At 40.4% G+C, this 15,535-nt stretch overlaps 1 protein-coding gene across 1 annotated transcript in view; it reads right to left on the bottom strand.

Moving 5' to 3' along the window:
• Positions 1-15,535, bottom strand: part of LOC108578830 (liprin-beta-2) — a 57,605-nt gene that overhangs the window by 12,466 nt on the left and 29,604 nt on the right. The window contains 5 exon segments of the mRNA XM_017942236.1: positions 439-528; positions 3,985-4,345; positions 7,271-7,477; positions 13,440-13,828; positions 14,629-15,003. Coding sequence (XP_017797725.1) covers positions 439-528; positions 3,985-4,345; positions 7,271-7,477; positions 13,440-13,828; positions 14,629-15,003 — 1,422 coding nt within the window.

Genomic DNA, 15,535 nt, shown 5'->3' with positions numbered 1-15,535 from the left:
AAATTGAAAAAATTTTTTCTTTCGAATTTCTTTTGATGAAAAATTAAATCTCCCTCTCGTCTTACTTTCTCATACCTATCCTGAACTTTTCTGACGAGTAAAAAGAATCTCAGCGAGAAGCAGACAGAGAGTATACACATTCGATGGTAAAACAGAAGTCGAACAAATAACCGTGTAGACAGTGAAAATAAAGAGTATACAGAAGTAAAATAGGATAGAAAAAGTATTAGAAAGAGAAACACACACGCACACACAGTGAGAGAGAAGCAGAGAGAGAGAGAGAGAGAGAGAGAGAGAGAGAGGAATTTTCTGGAGGAAAGAGAAAGAAAAATAGAGAAGTAAATAAATAAAAATAAAAAAAAAGAAAGAGAAGTGGACGACGATGAAGATATACGGAAAAGGAGACGACGATCAACGATTGTATGTTTGGACACTTACACTGGTATATGTGGGATGGTGCAATGGAGGATACCATGGAGATGCTGTCCATGTCGAGACCGCTTCCCTCGACCGTAATTGTCGGTGTGCCTGCGCGGAAATATATAAGTAAAAAAAAAAAATCCTTCCGTTTCGATACACCGAGATCAACGAAGCTTCTCCGTCGTGTTATTTATTTTTCCTCGATAATAAGCGACGGGAATAAAAATTTCACAGGAATTCTCTATACACTGGGTGCCTTTGAATTTTTGATATCATGTGAGAAAATCAGTCGGAAATGTAGATTAATATATTTTTTATACCATGTGAGAAAATCAGTCGAAAATGTAGATTAATATATTTTTCATACCATGTGAGAAAATCAGTCGGAAATGTAGATTAACCTATTTTTGATACCATGTGAGAAAATCAGTCGAAAATGTAGATTAACATATTTTTGATACCATATGAGAAAATCAGTGGAAAATGTAGATTAACATATTTTTGATACCATGTGAGAAAATCAGTCGAAAATGTAGATTGATATATTTCTCATAGGAACAAATCGACGTTGAAAATTCTGTTATTCCACATTTTCGACTTAATTTTTCGCGTATCATAGATCCTTCGACTTATTTTCTCGTGTAGATTAATTAGAGATTGTATCATTAGTTCTGAGACACCCTGTATACGTATATGTGTACATTGCACCGATCAAGTTTCCAATTTTCTTTTCTCTTTTTTTTTTTCAGTTAAATCGTAGATTGATTCGACACGTGAAATTCTATAGGAATCCGTCACGGCTAGTATTGCGGAGAAAATACTGTGGAAAATGAGCGGGACTGTTTGCTGTTGGGGTTTGTAAACTCGATTCGAACCATTGGCTAGCGAAACACACATCGCGAAATTTCGAATATATTCGATGGTTGAGTAAATTCGATACGGGAGATTTTTTCGGGGAGATGATTCTTTTTCTTTCTTTTTTTTTCAGGGAGAGACCGACTGTTTGTTCTTTATGTTGCAAGAGTTTCGTTGCAGTATAGGTGCATCGTTATACTTACATCTTGAAACATGTAGTTATTTATTTTATTACAGTAAGAGAGAGTATTTCATGTGACATCTAAGCTAAGATTCTTACGAGTAAATACGTTTGTTTATTGTATAAAATAATAGGAAAGAATATCTCGCGTAGTATCTACCTCAGAATTTTTCGAAAAATATCAAATCCTGTGGAAGCTACTCGTTTATTTGATTATACTGCCAGAGAATATTTCGCGTGGTACATGATCCAGATTTTCTCGGAAATATGATATCCCAGGAAAATTGGAAAATCATTTATTTAGTACTCTACGAGAGAATATTTTACGTGCCTTCATTCTGTCACGTTTATTATTAACAACAGTCATTTTAGAAGCATAAAAAATATTTCGTATAATAGCCAATTCAAAATTCTCAAAAAAAAGTCATTATTTCTCACTTTTTTCCATTAGCCCCTTAACGTATGATTTCTTTCCCGACTGTGCATCTAAGCGTCAGCCATTTTACATTTCGGTACTGTATCAAGTAGCGAAAGCTAATCTGTTACAGGTTAATTACATTTAGGAATCCCCAATTTTACAAACTGAAACGAAAGTTAGGATTACAATTCATTTCTCTTACTAACGTAACTATTTTTGCCATATCTCGACTAGAATCTCTGGCCACGAGTCTGCCACGTTGTCGTAGGTTAAAGGGTTAACTTCAAAATTCTTCGAAATTCTTCAAAATTATACCATAAAAATTAAAGGGAATGCTTCTTTCTATTAGCTAGCTCTAAAAAAAAAAAAATTCTTCAACAATTATAATATTCTGCGATAATTATTCGTTAATTGCATTACGAGAGAATATTTGGTGCTCAATTTAGAGACGATATACGTAGCAACACCTCCTGAAATCCTCTCACTTAATCTGAAACGCTACGAGAGTATAATTTATGCAACACCTAGTCTAGAAATCGTGCACATGCATAGAGATCGCAGCACGTACGTGTGTTCACTTTAAGCCGAATCGATCAATCAGTTTTAATGCACGTCCACGATGATTGGTCGAACGATATATATATACACATTATATACGAAGGAAACGGGGCTCGATTAGCGTAACCACCTACGTAACATCCACGTGTCTGATGGAACTTATCGCGTCGATTTTACTCTTTTCTTTTTTCTCTCTCTTTTAGCCTCGTCGACGACGGATGCGACGTAATGCACTTTAACCAGGCGATTAATCTTGCCGCCCGTTGCACCTAAGCGTAAGAATCATCGCGTACCAAGCCACTCCGACGCTCTGATGAATAATAATGGCGATTGTATTATGCGCGGGATAGCTTCGCGACTCGAAAGCGACTTCATTTCCCGCGGGTGGATTACAATGGAGAGATTTCTTCTCTATTTTTTTTCCATATACGATCCCGATGAATAATGCAAAAATCATCGAGGGTAATTTCAACCGGTTATACACGTAGGTAAATTGGACGCATCCCTGCATTGTCTCCAGCGTGTAAAGACGATTTTCTCGGGTGAAGGCGCGTCGGAAATTTCGACATTCGTCGGATCTACGAAATTACTGTACACACACGCTCGGAAGGTAATTAGAAATAAATTATAGATTAATTAGAGGAAAATTTTGAAAGAAGTTTCTCGTGAATCTAACTTTACGGTGTTCGTTGGACAATTGACGAGTTGAAATTAGAGCAACGACGAGTGAACATTTTTGGTATAAAGGAGAAACGTGTTTGCTCATTTTGGTGGAAAGGAAAACACAGCGAAACTGGCTCGTAACCTTTCCGCTACGAAGAGCGTACACATGCGCCCGTCTAATACGGAGAACGTTTTAATCGATTTTCACGCTTCAGAAGTGAAATATCGCATGCAGAATGCATCAGACATTTGACTACTATTAGACAGTCGATTTGCAATTCTACGTATCTTTATTTCTACGCAAGCTTCGAATATTAATCGAGCGTCGTAGCCAAAGGGTTAAGATTTTCGCTCTGAAATAAATTATTCTAGCATTTGCGTCGTTGATCACCGTATTAACCTTATAGCATTAATAATCATACTACGTATTAAGTTAGCCAAATCACTTTGTCGTTCAATATTTTGCATTTTATATTCGCAAAATGAATAATAAATAAATATAAAATATGGAAAGTGAATATAAAGAGCGCTGAGAGTATTCAGCGTTTAATCATGGCCGAGAGTCTATAGACGCCCATAGTAATCAAAGGGATAATCACAGAATTTACATACTTTCCCGCAAAAATAAAAAATAACTTTTTATATTTCTCCCACTTACTCATAGTTCATCATTTCAACGTAAAGATTAAGATCAAATTATCCCAGAGTTTGTATCCTTCTCCACCGTATAAAAACCATAATTTCTGATTTTTCTCCCACTGTACACACGTCGTTCGAAGCGAGAGAAAAGATGGTCTCGATATTAATTCCGTTTCCCTGTCGACTTTCAGCGACACCGAGGCACTTAGCCAAGCAGCGGGAACGGCAATTTGAAATATGAATATCTTACCGTCAGTGGTAGAATCCGAGAGGTTCCCACCCACGCTGGTCGCTCCGCCGCTTTCTCTGTCGCTGGAACCACGAACCCCGCTATCCGCGCTGCAACTTCCGCGATCACCCGCCTGTCCACCGGAAGAGCCTGCACCTGCCGCATTGCCGACGTTCCCAACAGTCACTCCTAGCTCCGTGCTCCCTAATGGCGGTTGAGAATTCATATGAGGGATCACGCCGCATCCACCGCCGCCACTGCTACTTCCGGCGCCCGGTGTCGCCGCTCCATTCACGCTGCCTCTCGGGAACGAGACCAAGGATTCCTGGTCGCTCAAGCAGATACCACCGCTGCCACCCCTTTCAGCCAATTGACGCTGCAACTGTACGAAACGCCCGCCTCTCTCTTTTGTATCCGTGGCATTTCAACGAGAACCGCGAGGAATTGTGCTGGCGCACAAACTTCTCTCCCTGAGGGGTTTTTACTTCTTTTTTTTTAGGGGAATTTATAATTTACGAGCGATTTCGGTGGATTGTAGATGTTCGTGCACGCGAAATGTGCAGGAAAAATAGGCAATTTTTGAGTCATTTTTAACATAGATTTGTGGCATTATCTAAATAAATGTATATTTGTAGGAACAAACGACGAAAAAATACTGAGGGACCCAACGGGAATCGAACCCGGGACCTCCGGCTTAGCAAGCCGAGGCTTTGCTCGCTACGCCAACCACCCCCTCTCTATTCCTCCCCTGTTGGTTTCCTATTTTTGGGTACGGAGGCCCCGATACTACATATTTACCAATTATGTTTTAATTTGCATTACAGTAAATTACCAATAGGGTTTCTTCCGAAGGTGTTCGCCACGATTTCGTCGAGAAATTAAGTTCGTTGTGGATTAACCAGAAAAAGCTTACAAGGGAATATCTCCAAGTAATAATCACCGATTTCGATGAAAATGTGGTATACAGCAGTTCCAAAAAAAATATTCGACACGTATTTTTTTATATCAGTAGTAGTCAGAAAAATAAAAAAGACTAAAGAATTTTCACTCCAGAACAGTCCTTTGTTACTCAAAATCCCCGACTACTCTAAATACCGACAGTTCGTTAATCAGCATCCTAACGACTGCAACTACCGCTAATTTCTCAAGGAGGTATTCTAGTCTAGACTTTTCAAAAAACTCGATTTATTTTTTTTACATTTTCTGAAAGTAGACGTTTGCAGAAGTAAAATTGACGAAGTTATAGATAGTTAAAGAAGACATGTAGGCCGTAGTCATAAGTGTACCATTCTCGTGTAGCTGGTATGAGAAACTTTAAACGCGCTTTTCTCGAAACCATGTTTTTCTAAATGGCTGACACGATATCTCAAGTTCTAGTTGTCCGATTGACTCCAAATTTTACATGCACCTTCAGTGGATGTGCCGTTATCGCCTGAACGAGAATTATGCGAAAATATATATTTTTCTGATTTTTAGAGCCTCTGAAAGACGAAAAAAAGTCGACAAAATCGATACACAAAATTCAAAGTGCCGCCATTTTGTAAATTTTCACTATTTCTTTTTCATTCTGGTTCACACCATAATCACATTCGTACTAAAAAAAAATCCTTTTGGTTTTTTCATTTCGGATAAACAGAATGGGCGGAATCGTGTCAGCCAGGTAGGACACTTTTTTTTAAAGGGACCGCACTGAATGATATGTAATTCCGACAGTTTTGATTATTTTCACTTGAGAAAAATTGTGAACTTTCTTAAAACATGAATAAATACGTATGCAAAATGCCGATACTGAGAAACTTATACTGTCCTTACAAAAAAATCCCTAAGAAGGACTAAAAAATGACACTCTAGACTAGAATACTCCCAACGAGGTGCACAGGAAACAGCGATTAACAACGACCGCTGTATTACTTTCCCCGCGAATCGTCGCTACTTCTCAACAGTCACTGCCCCAATTAAACACATCACCGGAAATACCGACAACGTATCAATTATTCTCCCAATTAAACACGCGATTAGTAGGTATTAACAACGATTGATACATAAACTGATACACACTGGGTTAACCGAATTTTCTCCGAATCACGATACACAGCCGCACAGAGAGGTAGATAGAAGAGATAGAAGAGCCAGTGAGTTGAAAGTGCAACGAATTATCGGCAAACTTCCGTGCAAATGATTCCGCCAATCATTCCGCGACAGTTCGACACAACCTACAGATTCCGCTCATACGGAGTCGTATCGATTCCAAGAGACGACACGACTCTCGGTTAAAGCGAAACTGGAAACGGAAATTTCGGGTGTACGTGCGTGACTCTACGACCAAGTACCGTGGGCAGCCCTCGAGCCATCAGTTTTAAACTCGTTAGCCGGAGCTCCGTTTATGCACAGCGTGGAGGACAATTTCAGGGCTCAAAGCAGAGTCACCCTCTGCGTAATTGCATGTGCTCGCAAAAGAGATTCTTCTTACTTAACCTCCTCCTAATAATATTACATCGATCGCCGATATTTCGTGTCAGCCTGCCTGTCTGGCTGACCCTACAATTTTTTCTCCTCTCTGTGTGTTTTTCTTGCGATAATAAAGTCCGACGAAGTGAACCGAGAAAGGGTGGAATTCTTCGTGTATAAGAACACAGATTACACCGAAAAGTTTCCGCCGCGATGATAACTGTGATTCGAGCAGTGAAATAGTTCAATTTTTGATGGTAAAATCGTCAATTCGTGTTCTGACAGTAGGAAAGGAATACTAAATTTCTCTAGCTTTTCTTTTCTATTCTATTCTACTTTGCTGTAACAGCAACGTTTACTCTACAAGTTCCCAATATTCAATTACTCCAGCCAGGAACTTACCAGCAGTCTCACAAAGCTAGGTAAGAAAAATCGTAAACGAATTCCGTAAAAATTTCCTCCACCGAGAGACCGTGTCTACCAGTTTCCGGAACCTTAGAGATCAAACACTAGACCAGGAGTAATCCTAAAATGCTGAGTCAACTGGTTCGAGCAAATAATCCGGGCAAAGTTAAGCAACAGCCGTAGCGTAAACACGAAAAAAATGTTGCTGCTGACTCCGGTGGAACGGAGGTTTTGCTTTTTATCCGGTACCGGTGCTACTCTCTTTACAAAACACTTCAGCTACGCCCGGCTAAAGTGATTAAATTCATCAACTCGACTCCCCACCGTGCATGATAATGCAACGTCCCCCGAATACTGGGGACAACGCGTAGCAACTGGTTAAAATAGAAAGGGAGAGAGAGAGAGAGGGAGGAAAGAAAAGCTGAAAGAAAAAAGAAGAAAAAGGGGGACTCACCTCTTTTATGGTCGCGTGTGCGTGCGAAAGGGCGGCCTCTTTGTCGGCCAAACTAGCCGCGAGGCTGAGACTTCGATCTGCTTCGTCCCTGGCCGCCCTTAGAAGGCTCCAACGTTCCCTTTCGCGTTCACGTTCACGCTCCTCTGAAGGTATACCAACTCCTTGCTGCTGAAGCCGTCCTAAGGTCGCCTCGTTCTCGCGCATCCGCTGTAATCAACGGTCAAAGAGACCCATATCCAGGCAGTAATTCCACCCGGGACCACCACCGTTTAAACAATGCATGCGCCACGTACATACGTATGTACGTGCAAAGTGTCAAAGAGTCCCCCTTTGCAACGCACCAGAACACGACGCGATGATTAAAACTTTCAGCAGAGGTTGGTAATTGTTCGTGCGGTAACTGTAAGGTGTGTTTGTGATTAATTCGAGGAAGTGTCGGGAATAGTGATCGGCGTTTGAGTCTCAATTTCAGAGCGATTCCAAGTTTTTCTGTACCGTGAGAATTTCAATCGGTTGGAACTTTGTTCGATACTTGGAACTCGGGAGAGTTTTGATGAATATCGAGTGTTGAGTCTTGATAAGTCTGGAGTGTTGAGTCTTGATAAGTCTTGAATATCGAGCCTTGATAACTCTTGAATTTTGAGCCTTGATAAGTTTAGAATGTTGAGCCTTGATAAGTTTCGAATGTTGAGTCTTGGTAAGTCTTGAATATTGAGTCTTAATAACTCTTGAATTTTGAGCCTTGATAAGTCTTGAGTGTTGAGTCTTGGTAAATCCTGAATGTTGAGTCTTGATAAGTCTTAAATTTTGAGCCTCGATAAGTCTTAAATTTTCAGCCTCGATAAGTCTTAAATTTCGAGCCTCGATAATTTTTAAATTTTCAGCCTCGATAAGTCTTAAATTTCGAGCCTCGATAAATTTGACATTTTCAGCCTTAATAACTCTTGAATGTTGAGTCCTGATAAGTCTTGAATATTGAGTCTTCAAACTTTCCATAAGTCTTGAAAATCTCGATAAACTTCAAAGTGTCGAACTTTCAATATTTCGCATCAACGATACTCAGTCAAATTCACACACGTCCTACCACAAACTCTCGAAACGTATCGAACCTTTAAACACTCAAGATTCAAGACTTGACCAAGACCTTCTAACTCAATTTCAACGTACCCGTCAACTCAATAACGGATCGGTCTGGACCTGGATTTTTCCCACAGATTACCCACCCTTTCTTCTTCACATCAAACACCAAGCTGTTACAGGATCGACGATGTCGTAACACGATACAGGTGCGACTAATCGTTTATTTACAGGTGTCATGTACCTTCGCCTATTAGCCACTAGGATATCAGCTACGGAGAGAACTTAATCCACTTATCTTTCTCCTCCAGGCGCAAGGAAGTTCACGGTACGTATAACAGGTGTTGCAGCTGGTTTATCGGCTAAACTTCGGGACAACGCGATTACTGCCGCTCCAACGGCTCGGTCAGGTGTTACCCGTTCGACGGTCAGCATTTTCGAGTTAAAAACTATCGATGCATCGCTGGTCACACCGCTTTACCGGCTGTCACGCGGAATAATCGTGTGAGTGCACGCGTGAAGATACGAAAAATATCGCATTTTTTTTTTTTTTTTGGCTAAAATTTGTATTCTATTTTCACGGATAGAAACTTCGATAGACACTGACAATTATTTCTCTCAATTAACTCTCCCAATTTTGACACAATTTTCACTCTGTGCTCAATTTACCTCGGATGACACTGAATGGGAAACTTTTAACTTCCGAATTTTCACGGAATAAACGAACTTAGGAAAAACTGACCTTCCGGAAGATCTCCCTCAACTAAAGATAACCCTAGCTACACGTAAAAATTTCCTGTAATTGAAATAGCGAGGATAAAAAGCTTCAATGCACAGTGTATAATTCTAAATGAAAAAAAAAATGAATTAAAAATTTGACAATGCTTAAAAAATTGAATTTTTCCTTCCACTATAAAATACCTCAGATCCTTCAAACAAGAAGTCATCACAAGCGTCATCACGATTGTTTGCCCTACTCGCAACGAAGAACACCAGAACCATACGTTTCTCGTTTGGTATGCAAATTTCTACGGCGAACATCGTCGCGCACCGCGCGCGATATCAACCTGCGTGGTTCGAGTTCGTTGTTTAAACAAGGAAGAAACAAGCGGACGTTAAGTCTGGCGGATAAAAGAAGAGATAGAGAGAGACGAGGAACGGTGTCACGTCGACACTCGTCGTTGATGAAGTGGATTATGCGCGATGCGACAAGACGCGGAAGAGGATAAAACAAGAGAAAATTGAAGAACCGTTCCAACGGTAGGGAATCTCTGTCCTAAGACTCGGGGCCAACGAGCATTTTCTTTCATGTTCCATTATGCAGAAGCACGAACGCACATTAGGGGGAATATCTTCCGGCTTTTGTCGATGATGTTTAACCTAGACACGCGGGGGAATACTAAAGTATCAGCTGTTTTCTCACCAAAGTGGCGTGAATCCGTTTCTTCGACGTCAACATCTCTCGATATGTTTGAAAGTAACGTTAGAGAAGGTGTGAATGGTACAGTGTGTCGTCAATATTTCCTTGTTCGATCGAATCCATATTTTTTCAAGAATATTTATATCGTTTCAGGTACTATATTACAGTAAAATCTTGGAAAATATGATCAGCACTTGCATACCCTAATTTTCAAACTGAAATACAGTAACTTTCTTCCGAAGAATTTTTTGTTATCTTTATGAATAAGGAAATAATTAAGGGTGCTGGGTAAGGGAGTTAGGTGGGACACGCTGTATAATAGTTCTAATTTAATTGATACACTGACGTCATTTTTAACCCCTTAATCTACGATTTCTTTTCTGACTATGCATCTAAGCGTCACGCGTTTAGTGTTTCAGTACTGTATCAGGTAACAAAAATTTATTATACATTTAGCAATCCCCAGTGTTATAAATTAAATCGAAAATTCGGATTGTAATGACCTTTTTTTTACTAATATAACCATTTTTGTCACATCTTGACTAGAATCTCTGTCACGAGTCTGACGAGTTGTCATAGGTTAAGGGGTTAATACACACATTTTTTTCAACTTGAAGTGCCACAATTGATTAATTTGATTTTTTTTAATTAATTCCTAGGCGTATAGAAATAACTTTCCCATAATTTACAATACCGTGCCTTACACTCTTGCCACAATAGAAAGAATAACGCAATACGTGAAAGAAAGTGAAAGAAAATAATAAAAAAGAAATTGCCCCTGCCGAATGATTATTCTTTATACACGCATGAAACCCGGTCACAAGCATTAAGGGGTTAATTCATTTCGCTAAAAGTTGGATTCTTGCCATTGAAAAAAAAAGGAGTAAAAACTTAGCTAATTCGTTGAACCGATTTCTGCACGAAATTTTTACAAATTCACCGTATTTTGTTGGTTTCCGTCGCTCGTCCCGGAAACGGCGCCATGTTCTCCTCAGCTAAGGGGTATATTTACGATCGTTAATATAGAACGTGCTGTTACTGGATATTAAAGTTTGCCTTTCTCCTTTCCGGCGGATCCTGCATGATGCATCGTCGTGTCCTTATGAAAATCCTTTCACCCTCCTTTTTCTCTCTTTCTCTCTCTCTTTCTCTGTCTAAGTAAACGCCGCGTTTTTCGCTCGAGCGCATTGATGCGTTTCGTCTCTCGAAGCTTTTGCAAGAAACATTAAAGGTCGTGCTCGCGGAACGTGCCATTATTAATCTTCTTTCTCCTAGCTTTTTTCTGTACATAACAGCTTAATCCAAAAGGGAAGAGAAGTAGAAGAGAGAAAAAAGAAAAAACGACAGAGAGAGAGAAAAAATTCGAGGCTTTCAACTTTCCCGGGCAAATAATTTAAGCGGCCTTTTGTGATTTTCTTCTCTGGTTCCTCATCGCTCATTCTCTGTAAGTTCGCGCGATGTAGTATACAAGCGTTCCGAAGTTTCCTCAACTTTTTAAATTTCCTGCTTTCAGAGAGAGAGAGAGAGAGAGAGAGAGATTTGTAAGTTATCTTCTTTCGTTTATTACGTATTTATTTTTATATTTATTTTTACGTTTTGTGGATAGATGAATGCTCATGTGTGGGAGGATTTTCAGAGGGGAATAAACTGATGAAAGTTTCCGTGACTGTGAATGGTACTCGGGAAGAAGGACAAGTGGACAATATAGTTCAATCTAAATGCTGGGGAATTTGCAACGACCTGCAAATTTTTCAAGTATGATTGCTGAAATAAGTACTACGGTGCAAGTGCTGTTGAAAGAACTGTTTGGAAAACTCTGGGAAATTTTTGATTGCAGCGAATATTCTATATTATACGAAAATTCTAGATATATAGAGTGAGTCACTAATTATGATCATAAATTTTGGTAAGACATAAAAAACAGAAAATTGCCTGAAAAATTCAGATCTTTTTGAACACGAAATATTTTTTACACTCATTCTTTGTAATATACTAAGATCTCAAGATCATTTCGATAAATCATTCCCAAATTCGTCTCATTCCAGATATACAAACTGAGTCAATAATTACTATCATAAACTTTTCAATTTTCCACAATCTTTTTTCACAGAAAGGATTTTTCATAGCACTTTTCTAATATGCTACAAAAATTCACCATGACCTCAAGAGTATTTCCTTTAACAATTCCCAAATTCGTCTCATTCTAGGTGTACAAACTGAGTCAATACTAATTATCCTAAATTTTTCAATTCTCAATAATATTTTCCACAGAAAAGCACTTTCCTAATACATCACATTTGACAAAAAGAAAAAAGAAACACTCTTCGTTGAAGTCAGTAAATAACAATTTATTTCAAGCGAACCCCACGTGGATCTCCGGAACGTTGTAGAGGGAAAAACGCACACCGCAGAAAATAACTCGCGTCGAAATTCCCGTGGACCTCGAATCTTCCTTTTTTTACGATCTTAAAGCATCGATAAAACGCGGAGGACCGGAAACGCGTGGCTCCGTTCCAGCCGAGCCGCGTTTATTTACGAAGAGGAAATCGACGCGCGTCGTTGTTCATTCGCCGGAATTGGAATGAGCGGGCGCGGCGCGGCGGATTGTACGTCGTCGGGTCGTCGGACCGACGCGACGCGAGAAGCGTCGCGACGCCGTTCCAAGCGATAACGGTGTCCAGGAAAATGAGAAATTCCAGCGAGTTTAATGAAAGTATTTAACAGGCAAAATTGCTGCCTCGCGTAACCGTGCGACCGTGCTCCCGCTGCCTGCCTGCAAATCGAAATGCTGACGTGCGCCGCGAGAAAATTCAAATGAATTTCACCCTGGGTATTCGTTAAATAGAAAAATTTCTTTTTTCCTCTCTCTCTCTCTCTCTCTGCTCCTCTCCTTTTTTTTTCACGCGGTGGAGTTATTTTTCCCTTCGACTGATAAACGCCGCGTTAAACAGTTTCCAGGAGTTATCTCTCCGGCGCGAAATTATGTTCAATTACATCCTTAGCCTCGTTGGACGAGTAATTAACGAGGCGACGTTGATTTGGTCGGGTACAACGAACGAGTTGGATACAGATTGTAATAAAGGTAACGAATGAATTAATATTTCTGTATTTTTCTAACGTTCCTGTAGTATCAAGTTGGAGAAGTTGTGAAATGTCGAGTGTGAAAGTTCTTGGATAAACGAAACGTTTCATAATCAGTTATTATACCATTTGGAAGATTATTCTGAATAAAAAGTAAAAATATCTACGTTTCCCAAGTGACAAATATTTTTACCAATTATTTAAAAAATTTCACGAACTTGTTAAATAATTTGGGAACGAAAGGGTTGAGTACCTGACTCACCTGTGTCAAGTTAAAATTGTACAATAAAGCCGAATAAAAATTGTCATATAACTATGGTTCCCAAATGTCAAACTTTCTTTACGCATTATTTAAAAACTTTCATGTAGCTGTTAAATAATTTGGAAATGAAAGGGTCAAGACTCGTCTATATTAAAATTGTACAATAAAGGTGCACGAACAATACCAGACAATTTCATAAGAAAGTCGACTACGATACAAGAACAAAAAGGGAACTCTTAAAATATCTACTTTATCATCATTCATTCACGTAAAAAAGGCTACTTTCTCATATGCATGCAACAGAGCGAGAGGAAGAAGAAGAAAATTACCTGTTCGTAGTTCCTGATAAAGTCCCGTAATTCCCGCTCCTTGTCCTCGAGGGTGCCGTAAAGTGCTTTCATTTGATTAAGAAGATCGAACTTTTCGGCCTTGAGTCTTTTGCGATCGGCCTTAAGTGCCTGTAGAGCATCCTTGGCGTGTTGCAGTTCCACTTCGAGGGCAACAAATCGTGCCTCCTCTTCGAGTACCGCGTCCTCCGAGCCGACTTCGCCACGTGCCGCTCCGGTGAATAACAATCTTCTCAATCTTGCCACTTCCGCTACCAGACGTTCATTCTCCAATCGAAGTCGCCTGGTGCTGGCAAGCTCCACCGATCCGCTACATCCTCCGCCTCCATGAATGTTTGATAGCCTCGACGCTACCAATGGATCACCGATTCCTGCACCACATGTCAATAGATTGCTCGGGGAAACTCGAACGACCTACGGTTTATCGGGTGAAGTTTGAAGGCTTGAAAGGGACTTGGAAAGATCCTACTTTGAGTTACCTATTCAAACGGCGGGACAGTGTTTTGCGCGAAAGACACGCCTTGCGGGGAACGAAACAACGAATTTATTTGTCGTTCAAAGTAACTTTCAACCGATGTAATTTTTAAGAAATAAAAATTGAGGGACGGAAAATTTCTGCAAGTTTAGAGAATACTGCTAGCGTTTCGAGGGGAGAGACGGCCGTAGCGAAAGGGTTGAAACAACGAATTTATTTATTATCCAAAATAATTTTCAAAAAATAAAAAATTGAGTGGCAACAAATTCCCGAAAGTTTGAAAGACACTGCTGGTGTTCCAAGAAGAAGAGAACAGACGGCCGCAGCGAAAGGGTTAAAACACCTGAGAAATCGCAAGAAGAAGAAAAGGAGAGAAAGAACTCATCAAGCAGCTGGCTACGTTACAGAATCTTCAATCAACCGAGGTACGACGTATCATCCTCAATAATGCACCGAATCCAACGACGTGCTTTCGCGTAGTCACTGAAAAGCTCTCCCTTCCTCGTTGCCCGTTTCCGGGCATTGAAGAAAACTCGGGGAGCATTTATCTCAAGTTCAGCTCCGTTTAATTCCAGAGGAATCGTCGGTACGCTTCTGCGTGGTGGTCGCTCGTTCGTGGAACAATCACGAACAGTGAATGTACGGGGGTGAAGTTGAAAGGGACGGGCTTCCATAATTAAATGCCGGGTTACCCACCCAGGGAATTAGCTGGCGACGAGGGTCTGCTGCCCGGGGCTGGTCCAGGTGGTTCATTGTCCTCGTCAACCCGCACCTCACCGTCCACTAGATCCTTGTCGATGTCCTTCTCGTGGTCGTTCATCTCCTTGCTGGATCGCAAGGAATCACGATTAGTCGTGGTTATACGTAGCCGTTCCACGCTCGACCGATCGCTACCACCGCGATGGAAGATGCTGCTCGTTCTATTTGTAGATCCTCGATCGGGACTTGCGCTTCCTGATCGAGAGTCCACGCTGCCACCGGAACCACCCAGACGCGTTTTCTCCAACGCCGGAGCGCAAGGTCTGCGCGCCTTCTCGCTCGGACTGCGACTCGGTGAGCCATTTCTCTTCTCTGGAACAACGAGGAAAACCAACACGGTGGACTATGGAGAAACTATGTGTGATTTTTCTGTTATCGCGTGATAAGGATTCAACGCGTGGCGATTAATTTGGAATATTTAATTATGGGAACCGAGTGGTAGCACAGTAGAATTTTTCACACTTCGACTCTTTGCTCCCGGAGTTTGTTGGAAAAAATGATCGAAGGGATCTCCTAGGAATTGGAATTTGCAAGAATTAGAAATATAACGCGTGGCGCTTAATTTTGAATTTTCCAAGATGAACGGAAGAGAGTCGAAAAGTGGCCTTGGAATATCTAATTATGGGAAAAGATCGCGTTTTCGTGATTTGTATGTCATAAATATAGTCCGCGGCGATTAATTTTGAATTTCTGAAGTTGAAAGAAAGAGAGACTTTGGAATAATTTAATTATGGAAACACAGTGGTGGTACACTAAAATTTCTCACACTTTGACCTCTTACTCGCATAGTTCGTTAAAAAAACCGATCAAAGAGATCTCCTAAAAATTGGAATCTTCAAGAACT

Source organism: Habropoda laboriosa, unplaced genomic scaffold (genome assembly GCF_001263275.1).
Source record: "Habropoda laboriosa isolate 0110345459 unplaced genomic scaffold, ASM126327v1 scaffold62, whole genome shotgun sequence".
Taxonomy (NCBI): domain Eukaryota; kingdom Metazoa; phylum Arthropoda; class Insecta; order Hymenoptera; family Apidae; genus Habropoda; species Habropoda laboriosa.
The sequence above is the reverse complement of the archived record's forward strand: the minus strand, read 5'-3'. Positions and strand labels throughout refer to the sequence as shown.